This window comes from Momordica charantia (assembly GCF_013281855.1).
Source record: "Momordica charantia cultivar OHB3-1 chromosome 3 unlocalized genomic scaffold, Mcharantia_2.0 BLBB01000003.1, whole genome shotgun sequence".
Taxonomy (NCBI): Eukaryota; Viridiplantae; Streptophyta; class Magnoliopsida; order Cucurbitales; family Cucurbitaceae; genus Momordica; species Momordica charantia.
In genome coordinates this window covers 17,791,432-17,814,935 of record NW_028275161.1, presented here as the reverse complement: position 1 = coordinate 17,814,935, position 23,504 = coordinate 17,791,432, and the positions used below count along the sequence as shown (strand labels likewise).

Sequence of the window (23,504 nt, the reverse complement as noted above, 5' to 3'; positions counted from 1 at the left end):
TCTAGTGGACGATATCGATAATTACTCGCCAATTAAAATTTGACCCGTACACTTGCGGTAAGCAATATTTGCAACATCAATGATTAAATTAAGAGAAAAAGAAAAAAGACAGGGGACAGGCAGGTCCCCCCACACAATTATTAGGGAGGCAGGGGGACAAGAAACATGTGAATCACGTTGTTAAAGTTAACCATAGTTTAAAAACTATAATTTGGTTAGTTTGATTAAATGTTGATAAAATCTTGGTTGTTAGATAATTTAGCTTACAGGTCAGTTTGTTACTATCAAACTTGGTTGTATGTACACATTAAAGCAGAGACCTATGTATGATAATTTTTAGTGCGAAGTATTTTAATAAGATTTGACTTCTCCTCTATTTTATTCCCACGCAATACACGTTGAAGGAACTAAAATATTAATTTGAAATTTCATATTGTAGAAAGTCAAATTTTGTGTGAGATCCAATCTCTCCTTCTCAGTAGATACTACTTTTTCTATTCCTGCTAAAATTACTAGAATTGAATATTTCAAATTTATTATTTAATATTCTTTTAAAAATGTGTTTAATTAAACATGAAAATGAAAATAATGCTGAAATTCCACACTTTCAGGTTAAATCCGTAATTCCCACCCCAAGCATCAAGAACACACAGAAGAGTTTTTCAGCCCCAAGACCCTTCAAGAAGAGAGCTGCCTCTTTAACACTATAAGTAGAAGCTTTCATCCATTGCCAAAACAAAAAACCAAACATGAAGTCACCAATTATCTCGTTAGCTTATATTTTTGTTGTCTTGTCGTTTGCCCGGGTAGCTTCTGCCTGCAACTATGAAGATTTTCTCCATTGCCTTTCTTTTCATTTTCCCAATAGCTCTTCAATTTCCAAGATTATTTACACTCCAACCCATCCTTCTTACTCTTTAGTTTTGAACTTCTCAATCCAGAACCTAAGATTCTTGGGTGCCAAAACTCCAAAGCCTCAAATAATTGTAACGCCATTGGAAGCTTCCCACGTTCAAGCATCCATCATTTGCGCCAAAAATAATGGTTTGCAAATACGAACACGTAGCGGTGGCCATGACTATGAGGGTCTTTCCTATGTCTCCAACGTTCCTTTCGTCGTTGTTGATTTGACGAATCTTCGGTCCATTGACGTCGATGTGGAACAAAAGGTTGCTTGGGTGCAATCCGGAGCCACCATCGGTGAACTCTACTATAGAATTGCAGAGAAAAGCAAAACACTGGGGTTCCCAGCAGGGCTTTGCCCGACAGTCGGCATTGGTGGGCACTTCAGCGGTGGTGGCTATGGTGTGATGCTACGAAAATTTGGTCTTGCTGCAGATAACGTGATCGACGCTTACTTCATTGATGTCAACGGTAAGCTCCATGACCGAAAATCAATGGGGGAGGATGTGTTTTGGGCCATTAGAGGAGGAGGAGGAGCAAGCTTTGGAATTGTTCTTGCATGGAAAATAAAGCTCCTCCAAGTTCCATCGTTGGTGACTGTTTTCACAATCACAAGAAACTTGGAACAAAACGCAACCAATTTAATATACCGGTGGCAATATGTGGCCAACAAGCAAGATGACAGACTTATCATCAAAATTATATTAATGGGCACGAACTCAAATAATCATCGAAATGGAAAAAGAACAATAGAAGCATTTTTCAACTCATTGTTCCTTGGAAAAGTCGAAGATCTTCTTCCCATCATGCAAAAGACTTTCCCAGAGCTAGGGCTGATGAAAGAAGATTGCATAGAAATGAGCTGGATTGAATCTGTTCTCTATTTTGCTGAATTTCCTAGAGGGCAGCCATTAAATGTCCTTCTCGATAGGCGTTCGACTTTCAAAGGTTCATTCAAAGGCAAATCCGACTATGTAAATGAGCCCGTCCCCAAAGCTGGGCTCGAGGGTATATGGGAATTGTTCAACGAAAAAGAAGCTAAAATGGTACAAATGTTTCTTATCCCTTACGGTGGAAAAATGAACGAGATTTCTGAATCGGAGATTCCCTTTCCGCATAGAGCTGGAAATCTTTACCAGATTCATTATTCCATATATTGTGGGGGAGATGAAGAACAAAGAAATAAAATTTGGATCCGTAAGTTTTACAGCTACATGGCTCCTTTTGTTTCAAAGAATCCGAGGGCTGCATATATCAATTACCGAGACTTGGATATTGGAACGAACAACGAAAATGGGAATACAAGCTACGACAAAGCAAGTATATGGGGAGTTAAATACTTCAAAGATAATTTTAAGAGGTTGGTTAGTGTAAAAATTAAGGTTGATCCTTCCAATTTTTTTAGGAATGAGCAGAGCATTCCATCTCGATGGTGGAAGAAAGGGGGACATGAGGTGTTTTGAGATATGATTGGAAGCAATTCTTAGGATGTGTTATACTGAGATGAGCACAATGGGGGTTTTATACTTTGGTTTTGTAGTTTATGCCTTAGAAAATTGCTACCTTTGTATTCTAAATGTTCATATATCATCAAAGACATTTGGTTTTGTAGTTTATGCCTTAGAAAATTGCTACCTTTGTATTCTAAATGTTCATATATCATCAATTTGTCTTTGGAAGGCAACTAATAAACATACAACACTATTGTATTTTTGCATTATGTACCTATTTCCAAGTTGGGTTCTTCAACAATTTTGCACTTAGGTTTTGACAAAATTCTATTCTTGGGCGTTAAACATAATCAACCCATGATTGTGAAGAATTTTTTAATATTAAAAATTGAAGAAAAAAAAAACCAGAAAAAGAAAGATATGATGGAATTTTTGTTCTTAGGTGTTTCTGAATAATCATATTGTCACAAGCGTTTGATAGTAAAAATGGAAAAGATTATTTTGAAAATTTGTATTGATTTTTAAAGTAGCTTTGAAGCATTCAAGTCCTAGATCTCATCTATATAAAGGTCTTATAAGCATAATTTTTTTCCTTATTTTGCCCTTTTAATTCTAAATTTTTGTCTATAATTTGATGGCATTTTTGTCATTTCTCTCTCTCAATAATTACATTATTTTTCCCCTCCCTCTCTAAAAAATTATACACCCGTCCACATTCCTCTACCTCTCTCCTAAAATTACACCTTCCGTTCACATTCCTCCATCTCTCCACTACTTTTTCTCAACATTAAATGTCAATTTTTAGTTCCTTTCATCTGAATATCTCTCCACTATTTTTTCAAAACTATTTTTCTTATAAATTATTGACGAAGTGTTAATTATTACTATTATTATTTAATAATGATAAAAGTTAGAATATAAATAGTTGCTTAAAAAATGATGTAAAGAATTAGAATATATAATGATTTGTATTTTTATTTCTATGAATTAATTAGTTGTTTTAAATTTTCATTAATTGGAAAATTTAAAAAATTTTGTAACTTAATATTATCTCGCACACGCACAACTATATAAAGAATTTTTTCTTTCTCATACTCCCAGCTTTTTCCTCGTCAAAACTCAATCTTCTATTATTCTCATGGATATTTTTCTCTGTTTATGCAAGGATATGCACAACAGTGTATTTCTGATTGCAGCTCGAACTCGGCCTCCGGACCGATCTGAATACTTGGGCGGACCTGCACAAAAAGGTGAGCACTCCGACGATCAAGTCAGTATAGGTCGGATTCCCAGTTTAGTTCGAGGTCAGAAACATCGTACCTGATCGTGGAGTGAGATCCTCTACTTATGGGTGGTAGTCCCGCTAATCTCGCGACGGTTACACCCGGTAATCTCGGGACCATCGGTTACACCCGGTAATCTTGGGACCGACGGTTACACCCGATAATCACGCCGCTGACAGTAGCTCACATCGGCCCCCACTGAGCTTCCCGGTAGATCGGACATCGGCCAGGTTCACCTCGGCCCTCATACTTAGCATCTGTCAACGCTAGTGGTGGTGATCTCGGCGGCCCGAGCTGGGCATGACTCATGAGTCATCTTGGAGCACCAATAGGGGTCCTCCACGTGTCCAGGGTATTCTCTTCCCCAAACATTGGCCCCCTCTCTATCTGGTCCGTTCTCGACCTGGAAGAGAAGTTCATTCGACTTGCTTTGGACGCGTGGCGACTTTCTATTCGTGGGAAAATATAACCGTTGCGGTGGATTTATCGTCGGAATATTCAAATATTCCGACGCTTCGGATCTTCGGGAGGATCCTAGCCGCTCGTTGATTACACGTGTACGGTGGGGAAATTTTTCCGACGAGCTATAAATACCCCCAATCCTTCAGGTCATACCTTACGTTTCCTAAATTCTTGGAGTTCGATCTGAAGGCAGCTCGAACCCTTGGTAGGTCGGTCTCTTCCCTCACTTTCTCTTTCGAACGTAGTTGTCATGTCGTCCTCTTTTAGCAGCAAGTTAGGATCCGATGAGGATTTAGCTCGTAGGTTAGAGTCCGAGCTCGAGGAGATAGAAAACTTTAGGTTCTCCGATGACGGGGAGGATAGTGATGCCTCCACCTCGGGTCAGGGTTTGGAATACCCTTCTAGGATACCTGAGCACTACCTCGGATCCCTTCGTAGGGGGTTCGCTATCCCTGAGAACATCCTCCTTAGGATTCCGGAGGAGGGGGAGAGAGCTGGCAATCCTCCAGAGGGATGGGTCACTCTCTACTTCAAAATGTTTGAGTACGGCCTCAGGCCTCCCCTTCACCCTTTTGTCCAAGAATTTCTCTTCCGAACTGGGTTGGCTCCAGCTCAAGTGGCCCCCAATGGGTGGGGTGTCATTTTCGCTTTGGCCATCCTTTTTTGGCTACGAGCTCGGGATAGTGAAGAGGTCGAGCTGTTGGACGTAGACCAGCTCCTCGCGTGTTTCGAAGCGAAAATGATAGCTAAGAAGCCTGGTCGGTTCTATATGTGCGCAAGGAAAGGCGTAGGCAGTATAGTTAAGGGGCCAACCTCCATCAAAGGATGGGTGAGGAAGTGGTTCTACGCTTCCGGGGAATGGCTTGCAAAGGACGAGTCGGGTCGTTCCTTCTTTGACGTTCCCACTAGGTTTGGGAACCTAGGTACGGAGTAGCTCTTACTTTTTGTGATAACTTTCTTTCTTGTTATTCAGGTCTGACTCGGATTTTGTCTTTGTGCAGTTTCAATCCGACCAGTCCCCGAGCTTACGCAAGCCTCCTTTGACACTCTGAAATATTACAAGGAGCATTTTTCGAGGGGTAGGAAGGTCGGAACCTTGGTGACCGACAAGCTGCTGCTTGAATCCGGGCTGCTAGATTACAACCCTGCAGTTCGTCCCATTGAATCCTCAAGGCCGAACTCCGAACTTGGTATGCCGAGCTTGCTCCCCCCCTTTTTCCTCTAACTTTGTGTTGACTCCTGTTTTTGTTTTGCAGCCATGGTTTGCGGATTTGCAAGCAACGTGAAACGCAAGTCCAAGGGCCGAGCCCATGCTCTTGAGGCCGCCCAGAGTTCGGAACCTGCCACTCCTGCTGTGGCAGGGCCAGCCTTGGAAGATCCAGCCCCAGTGATCGAGCTGGAGTCTTCTGGGGGTCCTTCGAGGGAGAAGCGCCCCAGGGGTCAGATCGAGGTGGCGGACGTCTCGTCCTTGGGCGAGGAGGTGAGGGAGGATGCCCCTCTGAAGCGAAGGAGGAAGAAGAAGAAGATCACCCCCCCTTGGAGGTCGGAGCTCGTGGGGCCCTGCCTGCGAGCTTCGCAGATCGGGTGGACGATCCTGAGGCCAGGATGGGCGGGACGTCCGACGTGACAGCACGGTTCAGAGTCGAGCCATCAAGTTCTGGTGTGAGGGACCAGGTGTCCCGCATCTCGGCTGCAAGTTTGGACCGATGCCTCAGAAGAGCGTCTAAATTTGTAAGTGACCCGGGGTCCGTCCTGCAGAGGACCATCGACTACGCCGCTGAGGTAAGATTGGTGTCTTCATTTTTGCTCAATTTACCTAACAGGTAGCTCGGTCTAACTTTCTTCTTTGTACCTTTTCTCAGGCGTTTGTTGCTTCCATTCAATCCGCTCTGGCCGTGAAGGCCGAGCTGGATGGGAGGGAAGCTCTGGCAGCGAGGGAGAAAGAGGAGTTCTCTGCTGCCTTGGAGGCTGCCTCTTCCACCATGAAGGATGAGCTGCTGAAAGCTCACTCTGAGGTGGAAATTTTGAAGGCTGAGGTGGAGGCCAAGGCCGAGCTGCTGAAGAAAGAAGAGGACAGACGCAAGGCCCAGCTCCGAGCTGCCCATGCTATCACCAAGGGCTTGGAGAAGGAGAAGTTCCAACTCCTCAAGGAGAAGGACGACATGCTCCAGGCGCTTGAAACGAAGGAGGAAGAGCTGAAGCACGCGACTGCTGAGCTGGAGATGGTGAAGGAGCGTCTCAGCAATGGAGCCCTATTAGAGGAATCATTCAGGCAACATCCTGACTTCGATGGATTTGCCAAAGACTTCTCTGACTCGGGCTTCAAGTTTCTTATGAAGGGCATTGCTTCCGACATGCCTGACCTTCAGATCGATCTTGGTGGTCTGAAGAAGAGGTATGCTGAGCAGTGGGCGTCTGGGCCTAGCGGCACCCCTGGCCCCCAAGCGTTGGTGGATAAGTACGTCAGAGATCTGGACTCTGACTACTCCGACCTCGAAGAGGATCAGGTTGGCACCACTCAGGAGGGCGCTCCTCAAGCAGGCTCTTAGGCGATCACCTTTCATGAGGCCTTTCTCTGTCTTTATTCTCTTCTTTTGTAAGTGTTAGGGCAGAGCTGCAAGGTTTATAAGCCTTGGCTCTGCTTTTCATTCAATAAAGAGGCTTCTCATTTGTTTTTACTTTGTTGTCTTCTTTCTTCGTTTTTTCTTCAAGTTGAAGCCAATGTCACCTCGCGCCTCGTACCTTTGAGGTCGCGCCATTAACTAAAATACTTGAAATTTTGAACTCGGATCGCTGTCTAGTATTCAATGCATTGCACCAACTCTGGACTTTTTAACATCATACCTTTAACTTAAAAACGTTAAAAGGCTAAAATCCTAAGTCCATAATTGTTCTTCATATCACATCTCGTACCCTCAGATTCAAAGGCTTGATCATTCTCAACTTTTCACATCGCCCCCTTGCCTTGAAGGTTTGAATTTTAAGTTCACCAACGGTTTTGGCATCGCACCTCGTACCCTTAGGTTTTGGAGGATTGAATTTTAACCAACTGCTGGAATGTGATCGTGTGGGAGTCCGTGGCCCCCATTTAATTTCTGGTCGAACTCGGAATCATGAAATTAAATCATCACATTTATTCCGATCATAATTCTTTTGAAACAGTTTTTACAGATCCATTGAAAACCATTTTGGTATTTCAAGGATAATAACACTTCAGGTGTTCCGCGTTCCACGGGTGTGCGAGGACGTCTCCTTTCAGATCGGCCAATATGTACGTCCCAGGTCGGACTATTCCCTTTACCTCAAACGGCCCCTCCCAGGTCGGGTCAAGGGCATCCATATGGGTTTGGACCTTCCTTAAGACCAGATGTCCGACTTGGAAGGTCCGAGGTCGAACGCAGGCGTTGTAGTGTCTGGCCATTCTGCCCTGATATTCCGCCAGGCGTAGCTGGGTCATTGCTCTTCTTTCTTCCAACAAGTCGAGGTTGAGGAGCAGCTCTTCCTCATTTGCTGTAGGCTCGTAATGCTCGACTCTGTCAGATGGCATGCCGATCTCAACCGGGACTACAGCTTCGGAGCCGAAGGCCAGGGAGAACGGGGTCTCACCCGTCGATTCTCTTTGGGTGGTCCGGTACGACCATAAAACCTCTGGTAGCTCCTCGGCCCACCTGCCTTTCTTGGAGTCCAGTCTAAGTTTGATGCCTCGGTTGATGATCTTGTTGACTGCCTCCACCTGCCCATTTGCTTACGGATGTGCGGGGGACGAGCTGAGGTGACTTATGCCAAGCTTGCTGCAAAAGTTTTTGAACTTCGCGTTGTCAAACTGCTTCCCATTATCTGTCACAATGGCCTTCGGTATACCGAAGCGACATACGATATTTGTCCATACAAAGGACGTGACTCTGGATTCCGTTATGTGGGAGAGTGTCTCGGCCTCGGCCCACTTTGTGAAGTAGTCCACAGCAACCACAGCGAACTTGGTCTGGCCTTTGCCCAAAGGGAAATGACCAATGATATCTACTCCCCACTGCGCGAATGGCCACGGGGCCGAGATGGGGGTGAGCAGCTCGGGAGGTTGGTGGATTATGTTTCCGTAGCGTTGGCAATTGTCGCAAGTTCTAACGAACTTCTTGGCATCCTGGCTGAGGGTCGGCCAATAGTATCCTTGTCGGATCACTTTGGCCGACAGCGACCGGGAGCCTGAGTGATTGCCGCACACTCCTTCGTGGATTTCTCTGAGGACGTATAGGCCCTCTTCAGGGGTTAGGCATTTCAATAGAGGCAGGGAAAAGCCGCGTCGGTACAACGCTCCACCTCGGACCACGAACCGAGCTGCTTGCCTTGCCAACCTTCTGCGCTCCTTGGGGTCTTGTGGTGAATTGCCCCTAATGAAGTCCACAATCGGGTCCATCCATGAGGACTCTGGAGCGTCGATCTCCATCAGATCTGGCTCTGAGATCGAGGGATTATCTAAGATCTCGACGGGGACCGACCTGGCCAGGTCGGTCTCGTACGCTGATGCTAACTTGGCCAAGGCGTCGGCATTAGAATTTTCTGCTCGGGGAACCCTGCTTACTTCGTAAGTTCGAAATTGGACGAGGTACGATCTGACCTTGCCCAAATACTTCTCCATTCGGGAGTCCCTGGCTTGGTACTCTTCCGTGATCTGGCTCACAACCAGCTGGGAGTCGCTGAAGATCTTAACACAAGAGGCCCCAATGCTCTGGCGATTCGTAGACCAGCAATAAATGCTTCATACTCAGCCTCGTTATTGGAAGTCCGGAAGCCGAACCTCAAGGCATACTCAAATCACTCGCCTCCTGGTCCGAGCAAGAGGACCTCGGCCCCGCACCCCTTTTCATTGGAGGATCCGTCGACATAGATTGTCCACGGTAGGTCGGACTCGCCAGGCTCGGAAGGTGGTGTGAGCTCGGCTATGAAGTCTGTCACTGCTTGCCCTTTCAACGTAGCTCTGGGTTCGAACTGGATGTCGTACTCACTTAGCTCCATTGCCCACTTCATCAGGCGTCCAGAAGCTTCTGGCTTATGGAAGATGTTTTTTAGGGGCAAGTTAGTGAGCACCACCACAGTATGGGCTTGGAAGTATGGTCTAAGCCGTCGGGCCGAGGTGACTAAAGCGAGAGCCAACTTTTCCATCTGAGGGTATCTAGTCTCGGCTTCGGTCATAGCCTTGCTTGTGTAGTAGACCGGGTTTTGCAGCGCTTCCTCTTGCCTGATTAGGGCCGAGCTGACGGCACTGTCAGACATTGCTAAGTACAATTGGAGCTTGTCCCCTGGCAGGGGCTTGGCGAGCAAAGGTGCCGAACAGAGGTAGCTCTTCAATTGCTGAAATGCTTGTTCGCACTCTGCTGTCCATTCAAACGGCCCTTTCTTTCGTAGGACTTTGAAGAAAGGGAGGCACTTATCTGTCGATCTTGAAACAAACCGGTTTAGGGCTGCAATCCTGCCATTGAGGCACTGAAGCTGTTTCAGCGTTTTGGGTGCCTCCATCTCGAGCACAGCTTTAATCTTTTCGGGGTTGGCCTCGATCCCCCGGTGGTTCACCATGAAGCCAAGGAATTTTCCTGAAGAGACTCCAAAGGCATATTTAGCTGGGTTGAGCTTCATTTGATATGTCCTTAGAACCTCGAAGGCTTCGGTCAGATCGGAAAGATGCGACTTAGACCGCTTGCTCTTGACGAGCATGTCGTCCATATACACTTCCATATTCCGGTCGATTTGCTTGGCGAACATTTTGTTCACCATTCTCTGGTAGGTCGCTCCTGCATTCTTTAAACCGAAGGGCATGACCTTGTAACAGTACAGACCTTGGTCTGTTATGAATGCGGTATGATCTTGATCTGGGACATGCATCTTGATTTGGTTGTACCCAGAGTAGGCGTCCATGAAGGTGAGCAGTTCGTGCCCGGCTGTGGCGTCCACGAGCTGATCAATCCTCGGTAGTGGGAAGCAATCTTTCGGGCATGCCTTATTTAAGTTCGTAAAATCTACGCACATTCTCCACTTTCCGTTAGATTTTTTAAGTAATACAACATTGGAGAGCCACTCGGGATACGAAATTTCTCTTATGTATTTAGCTTTCAAAAGTTTGCTGACTTCCTCAACAATTACATCACTCATCTCCTTGTTTATATGTCTTCTTTTTGTTTTACAGGTCGGAATGACGGATCTATGCTGAGGCGATGCGTCATAATCTTCGGGTCAACGTCAGACATGTCCTCATGGGACCACGCAAAGACGTCCGAGTTGGATCTGAGGAAGTGGATTAGCTCATCTCTGTCGGTGGCCCCCAGCTTGGTTCCTATGCTTACTTGCTTCTCGAGACTAAGCAGAGGAACAAGCTCGAGCTCCTCAGTGGGTGCGGCAAACTCCCTCCTCGGCAGGTCGGCCTTGAACTCGAGCGTCCCATCCCTACTGGCGAGAGTTTCGAGGGCGCAGACCGATGAGCCTTTGAGTGCGGAGGCATAGCACTCCCTCGAAGCGGTCTGTTCTCCTCGGACCGTGCCCACGCCATTGGGGGTGGAATACTTCAAAACTTGATGAAGTGTCGAGGGAATGGCCCGAAATGAGTGGATGATGGGTCTCCCAAAGATGGCGTTATAGGCCGATCTACCGTCAATTACCACGAACTCGGCCATTTGGGTGACCTGAGTTTGGTCCTGCCCAAGTGTGACCGGCAAGTTGATGCAACCCTCTGGGATGACCGATTCTCCAAAGATCCCAACCAGCGGTGTCCGGCTTTTCTTCAATTGCGACCTCATCCATCCCAGGGCGAGGTAGGTCGGTAAGGACAGGATGTTAGCAGATGCGCCTCCGTCTATCAGCACCCTCCTGACCACCACATGATCAATCAAGGGAGCGATCACAAGTGCATCATTGTGGGGCAGGTGGACCTCCTCCAAGTCTGCACTGTCGAAGGTGATTGGGCAGGTCGGCCTCTGCTCCCTGATGATGCACACCTCGCGCCTGGCTGCACGAGCTAACTCCTTTCTTTTATGTCCGGACTGACCCCCGCTTGGCCCTCCGAAAATGGTATTGATGACCGCAGGTCGGTCAGTGCGCCGGGACGGCGTCCTCGAACGCTTCCGCTCTTCCTTTTTCTCTGCCGAGCTGGTCCTCGGCTTTTCCACAAATTTCTTGAAGTAGCCATCTTGAATTAGATCCTCAATTTGGCGCTTCAACTCCCAGCAGTCTGACGTGTTATGGCCGTGCTCCCGATGGAAGAGGCAATACTTGTCCTTGTTGCGCCTCTCCGGGGCTCCCCGAAGCTTCTCAGGACGTTTGAGTAGTTTTTCCATTCCAGACTCCTCGATGTTCGTTAGGATCTCGGAAATTGGAATCGTGGTCGGGGTGAAGCGTTCGTAAGGTCGGCTCCTGGTAGGTCCGTTCTCCGCCCTTCGATACTCAGCTCGGCCGCTGGAGAAGGAGCCCTTGTCCTTGGACTTGGGATCTGCCTTTTCTATATCTTTTCCACTTCTGCCCCGGCCGATCTTTCGTTCTGGTCGGCCGGTTTTGGTTCGGTGGAGCTCCTGTCCATCGATGACTTTCTTCGCCTTCTAAAGCACCTCGGCGAAGGTGGCCGGGACTTCCTCTCTAAGCTTCACCGTGAGGGCTTCGTCGGCTAGACCGGTGAGAAAATAGCACATGGTCGAGTCATCGGAGCAGTGTGCGACCTTCAATTGCTCCTCTTGGAATCTGGTGACATATTCTCGCAGCGTCTCACCCTCTTTCTGTCTGATGGTGGCGAGATGGGTCGCTGCCTTTTTGTCATAATGCCGAGAAGAGAACTGGGCGAGGAACTCCCTTCTCAGCTGAGTGTAGGTCAAGATCGACCTGGCTGGCAGTCTCCGATACCACAATCGCGCGCTGCTAGTAAGCGCGATCTGAAAGGCGCGTCATTTGATTGCGTCTGATGCCGCTTGGAAATTCATGAGGCCTTCAAAGACCTCAACATAATCCTTGGGGTCCTTCGACCCATCATAAGGTTTCACGGTAGGAGCTTTGAACTTCGGAGGGATCGGTGCTTCCAAAACGTCCGAGGTGAAGGGCGATTCTCCCAAGTCGCCATCGTTCAGTGGAACTTCTTTCTGCTCACATTTGGCCTTTAAGGCCTCCACCTGAGCATCGAGCTGGCCCCTCAGCTGGTCGAACTCCTCCCTTGTAATAACTCCTGCAGGAGTTGCTGGGTTGCGAGAGGATTCAGCCTGCTGGTTGGAGCTCCTGTGTGAGCGGGATGGTGACTGTCCTTTTCAGAGAGATGAACCTCTCTTTCTGTTGAGGTGTTCACGGAGGTCTTCTCTCTGGCGAGTGTGTCCCTCGCTCTCTTTGTCTTCGGGATGTTCCTCCTCGACTGGGCCGAGGTGGGAACCCCTTTGCTCGCGTATGCCAACGCGCGTCACTCGATTCTCTGATCGGGACCCTGCGCCTGCAGCTAATATCATTTCGTTATACATTTCCTCCATGGACCGCATTTGCGTGCGCATTGCCTCTATTTCTCTCTGGAGTGCGTCCAAGTTCTCACTTGTCGGGGCCGGGGCTGGACCCCGGGCGCCCTTCTTAGAGGTTCCACTTCGGCCACGGGTCGCCTTGGATGTCCTTGGGGGGTGCGCAGGTGGTAGAACAGGCGCAGTGATTCGTGCCGACCTGCGGAAGGGTTCTGTTGCTAGGCCGTCGTGACCTTGCCCTTCTACCACTGCTGCTTTGACCTCTCTCTGGTGGGCATCGCTGGCAGCTAGGGTCCTTCGATCTGCCGTATTGGTCGAGTTTGCGGGTTGAACCATTTTCGCTTGCGTGTTGGTTTAAAAGAATTGGGATGACTTAGATTGTCGGTTCCCACAGACGGCGTCAAATGTTTATGCAAGGATATGCACAACAGTGTATTTCTGATTGCAGCTCGAACTCGGCCTCCGGACCGATCTGAATACTTGGGCGGACCTGCACAAAAAGGTGAGCACTCCGACGATCAAGTCAGTATAGGTCGGATTCCCAGTTTAGTTCGAGGTCAGAAATCATCGTACCTGATCGTGGAGTGAGGTCCTCTACTTATGGGTGGTAGTCCCGCTAATCTCGCGACGGTTACAACCGGTAATCTCGGGACCGTCGGTTACACCCGGTAATCTCGGGACCGACGGTTACACCCGATAATCACGCCGCTGACAGTAGCTCACATCGGCCCCCACCGAGCTTCCCGGTAGATCGGACCTCGGCCCTCATACTTAGCATCTGTCAACGCTAGTGGTGGTGATCTCGGCGGCCCGAGCTAGGCATGACTCATGAGTCATCTTGGAGCACCAATAGGGGTCCTCCACGTGTCCAGGGTATTCTCTTCCCCAAACATTCTCTGTTAGCAAATATGATTTAAGAATCAATAGGAAAATGAATAGCAAAATTCCCTGAATTACATTATTACAATGGCGTTGGTGGCTGAATCGCTATGAAGGAGGGCGAGCCAACGTAAAGAGGGGTGGATCATGTTAGAGTGAAAGAAGATGAAATTGTGTGCACTAAGGTTTAGTATTTCTTTTATGTGTTTTATTTTATTTGATAAAATTGTATGAATCACAGGACTATATGGTACATAATTTTGTTGAATTTATTTTTTCACATTTTCTAATTTGTATTATTTAAATAAAATGTTGATTGAATTAATTTTGTAAGTGACATTTTAATTTAATATCTGGAGAATCATAAACATCTCATTTAATCTCAAAATTAATCTTAAAATTTTCACTTTCTTTAATCGCGCCCATTCACTTTCTCCATCTCTCCACTATTTTATTTCAAATTTAATTTTTTCATAAATTATTGATAATTATTTTCATTATTTAATAATACCAAAAGTTAAAATATAAATATTTTATTTTAGAAAAAAAAAATAAAGAGTTAGAATATATCAAGTTTTATCTTTTGTTTTTATAAATTAATTTTAAAAAATTTTGAATTATTGAAGTATGAAAGACTATTAGCGAATATCTATAATCAACTTATTTATCTTTTTACCTTTGAATTATTCTAATAATTTACTTACTTTAATTCAATTATGAAATCAACATCTTCAATTTTTGTAAAATTAATTTTTGTTATAAATCTTAACTATACTTTTTTTTATGTATTTTTTAAAGGTTAAAATAAACTACCAAATTCCCAAAGCGAGCATAACTCAGCAGTAATGAGCATATACCTCAAACCGACGTGCATCGCAACTTCATTTATCTATTGAGTCATTTCATTATTTTTCTTCTCATTTGATTTTAGACTTTTTTTTCTTCCAGTGATCCAAATTGCTTACTCAAATTATCATTTATTTAAGTTTATTTGAAAATTTGTAAAGATTGAGAGATAATATTTAGAAAGAGAGATAAATTTAGAGGAATTAAAAGAGATAAATCTATATTTAGAAGATAAAACTGCTCAAACTAATAGTAATAAAATGATAAATTCCGCGTGCATCCACGTGTTACTGACTACTAATTATAAAATTGGGAATCTGAAGGTTGTTATGTAATTTGAATTTAGATGGTACAAAAATAAAATTTTAAATTTTAAATTTTGTGTGTATATATGTTTGATTGGTATGTTTATAATTTATATAAAAATGGATATCGTATAGCCTGCGTTTGATTTGATGGTTTTTTTTAAGAAGTGATTTCGTTAAATTAAGTCACAGGGGCAAAAATGGAAGGGAAATTCCTCGATCTAAAAGCCAAGCAGGGAAATTAAAAAGCCAAGCATACGTGTGGCAGAAGGGGAAGTGATCTCCCATTTTGCTAAACCACGGGCAGCACAATTGCATTGATGGGACCAATGAGAAAAGGAAATGAAGGCAAAACGGCGGGTTAGGGCTTGAATCTCCATCATCCAATTTTGCTCATCTCCCCTTGTGTGTATCTCATTTCGAATCAGTTGAATTGCCAACAAAGAATCAGATTCGACTTCTAAATGGGTGAATTTGGAATCAGCCGCAAATTTCAGACCCTCCAGGATGCATCTAATTTCTGCCTGGAATGACGGTTCGACCCCGTCCTTGGCCTCGAGGAGTGGTGAGCAGCACGGAACAATTGATCTTCACTTCTCATGGTTGGTGTTCCGATGATTTTTCGGCAATCATCCATGATCTTACGAAGCGACAACGGAAATGGAACGCGAATTGAAGTCGCGACAACCAGAGAATCCGAAGAGTCTCTTATGATGCAATCGAAGCTCGTAGATGCGCCTCTGTTAAGGATCCACATTGAAAAGAGAGAGACCTAACAATGGTTTATAATAGATATGGACTACTCCTCTCATTGCGAATGGGTTGTGAACATGCATATTATTAACCCCTACATATACCATCAGTGATTTGATGGTTTTGTAATAAAATATTTTGATAAAAATTTAAATTCATAAATATATATTAATGTAGTTTATGCGGAACTAAACTCTTCAAATAAAATAAAATAAAATAAAACTCCTAATTTGAGATACGCAAGATGAGTAATCAAATACTATCACAAACCAACACGCAATCCTAATTGAGAGAACTCCTATTTACTCTCTTTATTCATTAAATTTAATTAAATTATATTTAATAAATGAATAGATTAAGTCTCATTGGCCAGACTCGACTAGCTCCATCCAAAGAAGTAATAGTCCAAGGTCTACGAATCTTAGGGGTGAGCATCGATCGGTCGGAATCGGTTTTTGATCGCTTCCGACGTTGAAAACCGATCTAATTGGTTTCGGTCGGTCAGAAATTGGGAGAAAGAGAAGAAGGTGGGGAGAGAGAAGAAAAAGAGGAGAAATAATGGAAAGAAAGAAAGAGATAGAAATTGAAGGAAAGGAATGATTAAGAAAGAGCCACGTACTATTTAAGAGCCATTTTATCTTTTTTTTTTTTAATATCCATCTCTTTTTAATTTATTTCTTCCTCTCTCTCTTCCCTCTCTTTTTTGTCGCACCTTATCTCTCTTTCTTCTCTTGACTCTCACCATCTTTCTTTTTTCCATTCAATCTACCCTCTCAATTATTATTCTCTCCATCCTCTGCTCTCTCTTGTGGGGTAGAATATTATATTGGAACAAAACTTTAATTTTTTCTTCTCTTTTTTTATAGGTTGGTTGGTGAGTTCCTTTCCCATCGGAAGAGCCGACCGACTGACTAGTCAATTTTTCAAACAGAAAAACCGACATCAACCGTTTCGTCTCTTCAACCGATCGAATCGAAACCGATCGACCGACATCGATTCGGTCGGTTTTTGTCGATCGGATCGATTTTTCGGTTTGGTTTGTTCACCTCTAATGGACTTCAAGTACTACGGATCAAGCTTAGACCGGCTTACAACTTAAATCTAAATTTATAGTCCAATCCATGAGTCTAATTAGATGGACCAAGAGTTTAATTGGACTTGGATCGGTTTTGAATTAGCCTATATAATAATTTAATTTTAATTATGGAAAAGGTATTAAAATTTTCAAAACAAAGGGTTTTAGAATATGTGTTATTTTAGATTTTTTGTTTTATAAATATTATCGAGACATTTTGTATAAAATAATAGATGTGCTTAAAATAGTTAAACATTTTAAAATGGGAAGATTTAAAATTTAAGAGATTTTGAATTTCTAAGAAAAAAAGTACATTTAAAAAGGAAAAACATTACTTTATAAAGATGAGGTGAAAGACGACATAAATAGCATTATTTTTTATAATAATAAACAAAGCCAACGACCCGATTTCAATAGGTTTGGCCGGTCCAATTTAAAATAGGGATTACTGCACTGATAGCCTATTTAGGAACCATAATTACATAAAAGGATTGAAATGTAAAATTTACACTTTTTCATGAAACAATAGTAATTAGGATGATATCCATCACACAAATCACTAGTATATCATTTTAAAGATCCACCTCAATATTAAATAATTTTTTAAATCTAGAATTTAAATCTCTTAAAATGCTTAATTATACTTTCCTAGATAAAAAAAATCCCAAAACCCCAAAAATCTCCAAAACCATCCATTTTCAAAACTCCTTTCTTCTTCCTCCGATCGTCTGTTTTTCTTCTTCCGACCATCTGTTCTTCTTCTCTGACCGTCCGTCTCTGTCTGCCTTCCTCTTCTGCTGACTCTGTTTTTCTCCATCGCCCGTCTCTGTTTTTCCCGTTCGAAAGGAGATTTCCACCATTCCTTCTTCTCGAGTCGTTTATGCCTGTCTTTGTCTCTGGCTGACGTCTGCCCGCCTTCATCTCCAGCCGCCTCCGTTTTTCTCTGTTACCAGAGCAGTTCATCTCTATTTATCCTGATCGAAAGGTTTGCATTCCAACGGTTGTTTTCGATTTATGATTTCGTTTGAACTATTGTATATATGAGGATATATATTATAGTGAGTTTGATTATGATATATCTTATAACTCAACTTGTATATATGCGGATATACGAATATATAATATAGTGATTTTGAATGTATATATGCGGATTTATAAGTGGATATATCTTATGATTCAACTTGTATATATGCGGATATGCGGATATATACTATAGTGATTTTGAATGTATATATGCGGATATATAAGTGGATATATACTGTGATTTTGAATATATTTTTTGAATATGCGGATATATGTTTATTGAGACTTCAAAAGATGTTTGTGTGATTTTGAAATGTCCTTGAAGATTGAACACCAATGTGGGAGTAAATTAAGAGAAAATCAATATTTTTTTAAGAAATAAATTAAGGTTTTGAAGGAGTGAATTAAGGGATTTTTGTTGAAAATTAGTACAGGGTCTAATAATAATTAGAAGATTATGATAATAATTTATGAAATTAAATCTTTTATATTTCAAAAAAACAAATATGGATAAAATCGGAACTAAAATAAAATCCTACATGCATAAAGTGTAAAATTAGAAAATTTTAAACAGTAAAAAACAGCCCTCCGAAAACACGTTATCTCTTTAAAATCGGAAGATCCATATCCAATCTAATTGATAGAAGGTTGTACTGGATCAGGCGGATCAAATGTTGACCTTAGATGGACCTGGACAAGTTGATTTTACGACTTCGAACCCGACCATAAAATTGAGAATAGATTCAACTCATACTTTTTATTCAATAAAAATAAACCACATAAAATAAAAGACAATAAATGAGAGTTTCTTTTTGAGCGTGGATTGAATTCAATTCTTTTTATACAATACAATTATACATATTGATTTCACGTTTTGTAAATCACTCCGTCTTGAGTTTGGAATGATTTTTGAATTGAAAAGAAGCGCTTCCTTGGTAAGCACTCATTGCATGCTTCTCCTAAAATCATTTTAAATTTTTATTATTTAGCGTTTTTAGAAATTTCAAAACAGTGATTATCTAATTCAAATACATCGTTTTTTAAATTAAAGTCATTTTTAATTTGTTACCAACCACCCTCTCTCAAGGGTTAAGATATTAGCATTCTTCTTTCAAATTGAAACTAGGTTTAGATCTTCACGTTCACACACTACAATTGTTCTTTTATATTCTAAAAGACGACAAAAAAAAAGAAAAATATAATCCCAAATTTGCCCTAGATGATAAAAGCCAAGGGACATTTTTTAATCCCAAAAAGATATTTCATGTACCAAAGATTTCCCTCACTTTTTGGACATTGTTGACCATAAATAGAGCTTTCAAGTCCACACACATCAAATCTCCAAACCAGCCATGAAGTACTCTTCCCCATTAATCCCTCTTTCTTTCTCTCTTGCCTTTGTCCTTCTATCTTCATCTCCAACATGGGCTCACAAACATGAAGTTACTCTTCCATGTATCTCCGATCATTCTCAAGATAGTTACCCTATTTCCAAAGTTGTTTACTCTCCAATGGATTCTACCTATTTTTCTGTGTTGAATTTCTCCATTCGAAACCCTAGATTCTCAACAATTGACACTCCAAAGCCACTCCTCATCATAACACCGGCAAATATTTCCCATATTCAAGCTGCAGTCATTTGCTCCAAAACGCATGGCCTCGAAATCCGAATTCGAAGTGGCGGCCATGACTACGAGGGTCTTTCATACATCTCCCACCTTCCATTTATAATTGTAGACCTAATCAATCTCAGATCCATCACCATTGACGTCAAACACGAAACTGCATGGGTTCAGTCCGGAGCAACTCTTGGCGAATTCTATTATAGAATTGCTGAAAAAAGTCGAACCCTCGCGTTTCCGGCTGGTCTTTGCCCAACGGTCGGCGTTGGAGGGCATTTTAGTGGCGGTGGTTATGGGTTGATGATGAGAAAATATGGTCTTGCCGCTGATAATGTGATTGACGCTTACTTAATTGATGCTAATGGGAAATTTCACGATAGAGAGTCGATGGGGGAGGATCTGTTTTGGGCCATTAGAGGGGGTGCTGGAGGGAGCTTCGGAATCGTGGTGGCGTGGAAGGTGAAGCTGGTTCCAGTTCCCGCGACTGTAACGAGTTGCTCAATTAACAGAACTTTGGAAAAAGATGCAGTGAAGCTAATCCATCGGTGGCAATATGTGGCTCACAAATTGGATGAAAATCTATTCCTTGGCACCATTTTGTCTGGTATTCTTTCAATGGTTTATGCTTGGGTTTATTTATTTATCACTTTTGAGAGGAAAATATTATTTCTTAAGAATTGATAATGACAATGAAAAGACATCACACCAAATGGTTTTTCTAGGGGAAAAAAAGATATGCTTTTTACTTTTTAGGATACTTTTATATTTTGTTAAATTTCTCACTAAACTTAGTTGGAAATTTAATTATTATTAGTGTTTGGTGGGTTAGGTATACTCTTGAAAGTGTGAGATATTGTGCTTGCTGAATACTTTTGAAAAATTTCTTATGATATTTTAGTTACGTAATAAAAATGATTTCTTTTTGCCAAATTGCGAGTATAGTTCAGTGTAATTAGCATATATATCAAATCAAAAGATTGTAAGTTCCTTTCGTTCAAGAGTACTTACATAAAAGTATTTCACTTAAAAAGATTGGGTTCAAATAACAATTTCAAATTCACTCAAAGTATATATGCTATAATTTTATTTATTTATTAATTTTTGTCTAGACTTAGGGTAATTTGGTTATGTTTTTAGGGTTTTTTTTTTCCTTTTATGATGAAATATATTTAAGCATTTTTTTTGTTTGGTTTAAGTTGTGACATTCTTGTATGTAGATTTTGAGGAGGTGTGTTAAGTGAACTTTGAGTAATTTGTAGGTTACTTATTGAATGATGAAATTAAAATTTCAAAGTTAAATAAGTTTTAAACCTTACTTTTGTCTCTAAAAATTCATGCTTAAATTATTATAGTGGTCTTGAACTTTTTAAATATTTTACAGTATAATCTTTGAACTTCACATAAAAAGTTCTTTTTTTTCTTTTTGTTCTATAAATTAATTATTTAATAGAAACTTGACACACACACACGTCTAGTTATAATATATTATATAATAAATAAACATCTATTATGACAAATATTTAAAGTCACATTCATAAATGATAGATTAAGTGTCAAGTTTTCACATTTCTCAAAAAAAAAAAAAGTGTCAATTTTTCACATAGGATTAAGACCTCGGTTAGATGACCAATAATAAAAATGAATGAAAATGACAAAATTAGATTGTATGAAAAATTTAAAAATTAAAAGAAAAGTTAAAAAAGATCATACATGTAAGACATTAAAATATTTTAATACTTTAGGAACACCTTTTTCCAAACTATTAAAATGTTGGGAACACGAAACTAACCTAAGCATAGTTCAACTGGTTAAGGCATAAAAGATGGGAAGTTTGAATTTTTATCTCTCCCTGTTTGAAGAAAAAAAATAGTTTTGAGAACGCCATGAAATAACAACTCACCCCATTAAATATATGGAAGTAAATCAATTGAAAGCTGTCTTTTTTCTTTTTTCCTCTATCATATTCTTAAAAAAAGTTGTGTTTTCTCCTCAGAAAATGGTATCCCAAAATATATTGCATTTGCCACTAATATGAACATTTGAATTCAATTATTCTTGATGATAGGTGGGGTTTTAAATGTTTCCCAAGGAGGAGGCGAAACAAATAAAAATCCAATAGCCTTATTCTTCACTTTGTTTCTTGGGAAGGTAGATGAACTTGTAAAAATTTTAAAGACAAATTTCCCAGAGTTGGTTTTGGCAAAGGAAGATTGCATAGAATCGAGTTGGATCGAATCAGCTCTTGTAAATGCAAAGTTGACAGGGTTTCCAGCAGACGAATCCTTAGAAACTTTGCTCAAAAGAGATCCTCTCACCAAAGCAAGCATGAAAATCAAATCTGATTATGTCAAGGAACCCATTTCCGAGACTGCAATCGAGGGCATATGGGAAAGATTGAAAACTCAAGATAAACAAGGGAAAGTTTTTATATTTATGCCTTATGGAGGGATAATGAGTCAGATTCCCGAGTCGGAAACTCCTTATGCCCACAGAGCTAGATATCTGTACAAGATTGGCTACATTATTCAGTGGGAAGAAAAAGGCGTTGATGCGGAGAAAATACACCTCGATTGAATACGAGAGCTTTATGATTACATGACCCCTTTCGTTTCCAACTCTCCGAGGGCTGCATATCCCAATTATAGAGACCTCGACATTGGAACCAACAACAAATATGGAAGGACCAGCTACAAGCGAGCAAGCGTTTGGGGATTGAAGTATTTTGGGAACAATTTTAAAAGGTTGGTAGATATCAAGACCAAAGTTGATACTTATAATTTCTTTAAGCATGAGCAAATCATACCGACTCTCTAGCAGGCATAAATCTATTTATGTTTTGTGTACATTATATGTATTTTTCAGAACCAATTTGAATACAGTTTAATGGTAAAGATATCATGTCTTCTCTAGAGTTGAAAGGTTGTAGAAAAAAAATGTATATTTCACTTTTTTTTTTTTTTTAATAATGTGAGTGCCTTGATAAACAGAAGCTAGTCATTTTTTTCCCTAAATTTATATTTGTTAAAAAAAAATGAAATTATAAGTAGAAAAAGGATATTTGTTTGACGAAAATTTAAACCAATGGTCATTAGGTTTTGTTAACCCACTTTTTTTTTAATATTTAATTTAATAATTTTTCTTTTATCAAAGTTGTAATTCATTAGTTATTCCAGAGGCTCGCCCCATCTAAAAAATCAGGTACTCTTCATATATAGTTTTACTAAACACACTCACAAACTTTATTTTAATCCGAGGTTGATTCACAATTTGACATTTTAATAGATTTTCTTAAAATTATAAATTTCATATTTCATTTTAAATAGTAATATCTATTTTGCATATCTAAAATATCTATTTTAGCATGTGTTTTGGAAACTTATACTTTATTTGTATATATATAAACTTATATTTTATTTGTAATAGAATATATGTATTTTAAGAAAATACATATATTCTATTTTAATTTGTAAACTTTTATATTTATTTTATTTGGTCTATAAATTTTCAAAAATGTTATTTTTGTTATTGAATTTTTAATGTTTTTTTATAGTACTTTAAACTCTACCTAATAATGAATCATTTGTAATTACAGTTAATTTTTCATGAATTAATTAAAACCGAACTCTAAATTTATTTTGAAACTTGGAAAATGAACGCTACTATCCGCAAATATATGTCATGTAGCCATTTTCTCAATTACTAGCTAAATAAATAAAAGCACATATTTATGTTAGGTTTCAATTAATTAATTTACAAACATTTAAGTCAAAACGAGCATAGCTCAGTGGTAATTGATATATACCTTCAATCAAGAGGTTATGAGTTTGATCCTCCACCATCCCAAACTGTTGTACATATATATATTTATTAAATAAAATATAACGACCATGAGCGACCTAATTTTGGATACATAAATAATATTATGTTTTGTTATGTTTGGATATTTCTTACCAAGAAGGAGTGTTTATTAAAAAATATTGAAGATTATTCTTTTGTGTGATGCTAAAAAATTATCCTTAAAATTTTGTATTTACAAACATGATTAGAATTCATTACATTATTCACTCAGATTTTTTATCTTTTTCCATTTAAGTTAAATATATAATTTAGTTTCTAGTGTTTGTTTTTTTCTTTCTTTTTTTTTTTAATTTCAAATTTAGTCTCTAGTTTTTTAAAGTTTCAATTTCATCCTTTATGGGTTTTTTTAATTATTATTTTTAAAATCTAAGTCCTTATACATACAATCTTTTTTTTTTACTTTTTTTTTTCTTTGAATGAGTCCCTATTTTTAAAATTTCTACTTTTGTGCAAAAATATTTACTTTGTTTTTTAATTTTTGTTATTCCAATACAAATGATTTTAAAATTACTTTCAATAGAGTAGTTTAATTATAGTCTTCAAGTATAAGTCATTGTGTGGGGGAGGTGTTTTCCATAA

General features: G+C 40.5%; 2 protein-coding genes across 2 annotated transcripts; both read left to right on the top strand.

Annotated features, from left to right (window-relative positions):
- The first annotated feature begins 688 nt into the window (after window positions 1-688).
- LOC111020161 (berberine bridge enzyme-like 18) lies at window positions 689-2,514 on the top strand. The gene has a single exon (XM_022296733.2). It carries the CDS (start codon window positions 750-752, stop codon window positions 2,364-2,366), a length of 1,617 nt encoding a protein of 538 aa, XP_022152425.2. The 5' UTR covers window positions 689-749; the 3' UTR covers window positions 2,367-2,514.
- A 16,225-nt stretch (window positions 2,515-18,739) lies between these two features.
- LOC111020160 (berberine bridge enzyme-like 28) lies at window positions 18,740-21,978 on the top strand. The gene is made up of 2 exons (XM_022296732.2): window positions 18,740-19,671; window positions 21,133-21,978. Exons 1-2 carry the CDS (start codon window positions 18,798-18,800, stop codon window positions 21,639-21,641), a joined length of 1,383 nt encoding a protein of 460 aa, XP_022152424.1. The 5' UTR covers window positions 18,740-18,797; the 3' UTR covers window positions 21,642-21,978.
- Window positions 21,979-23,504: the final 1,526 nt, after the last annotated feature.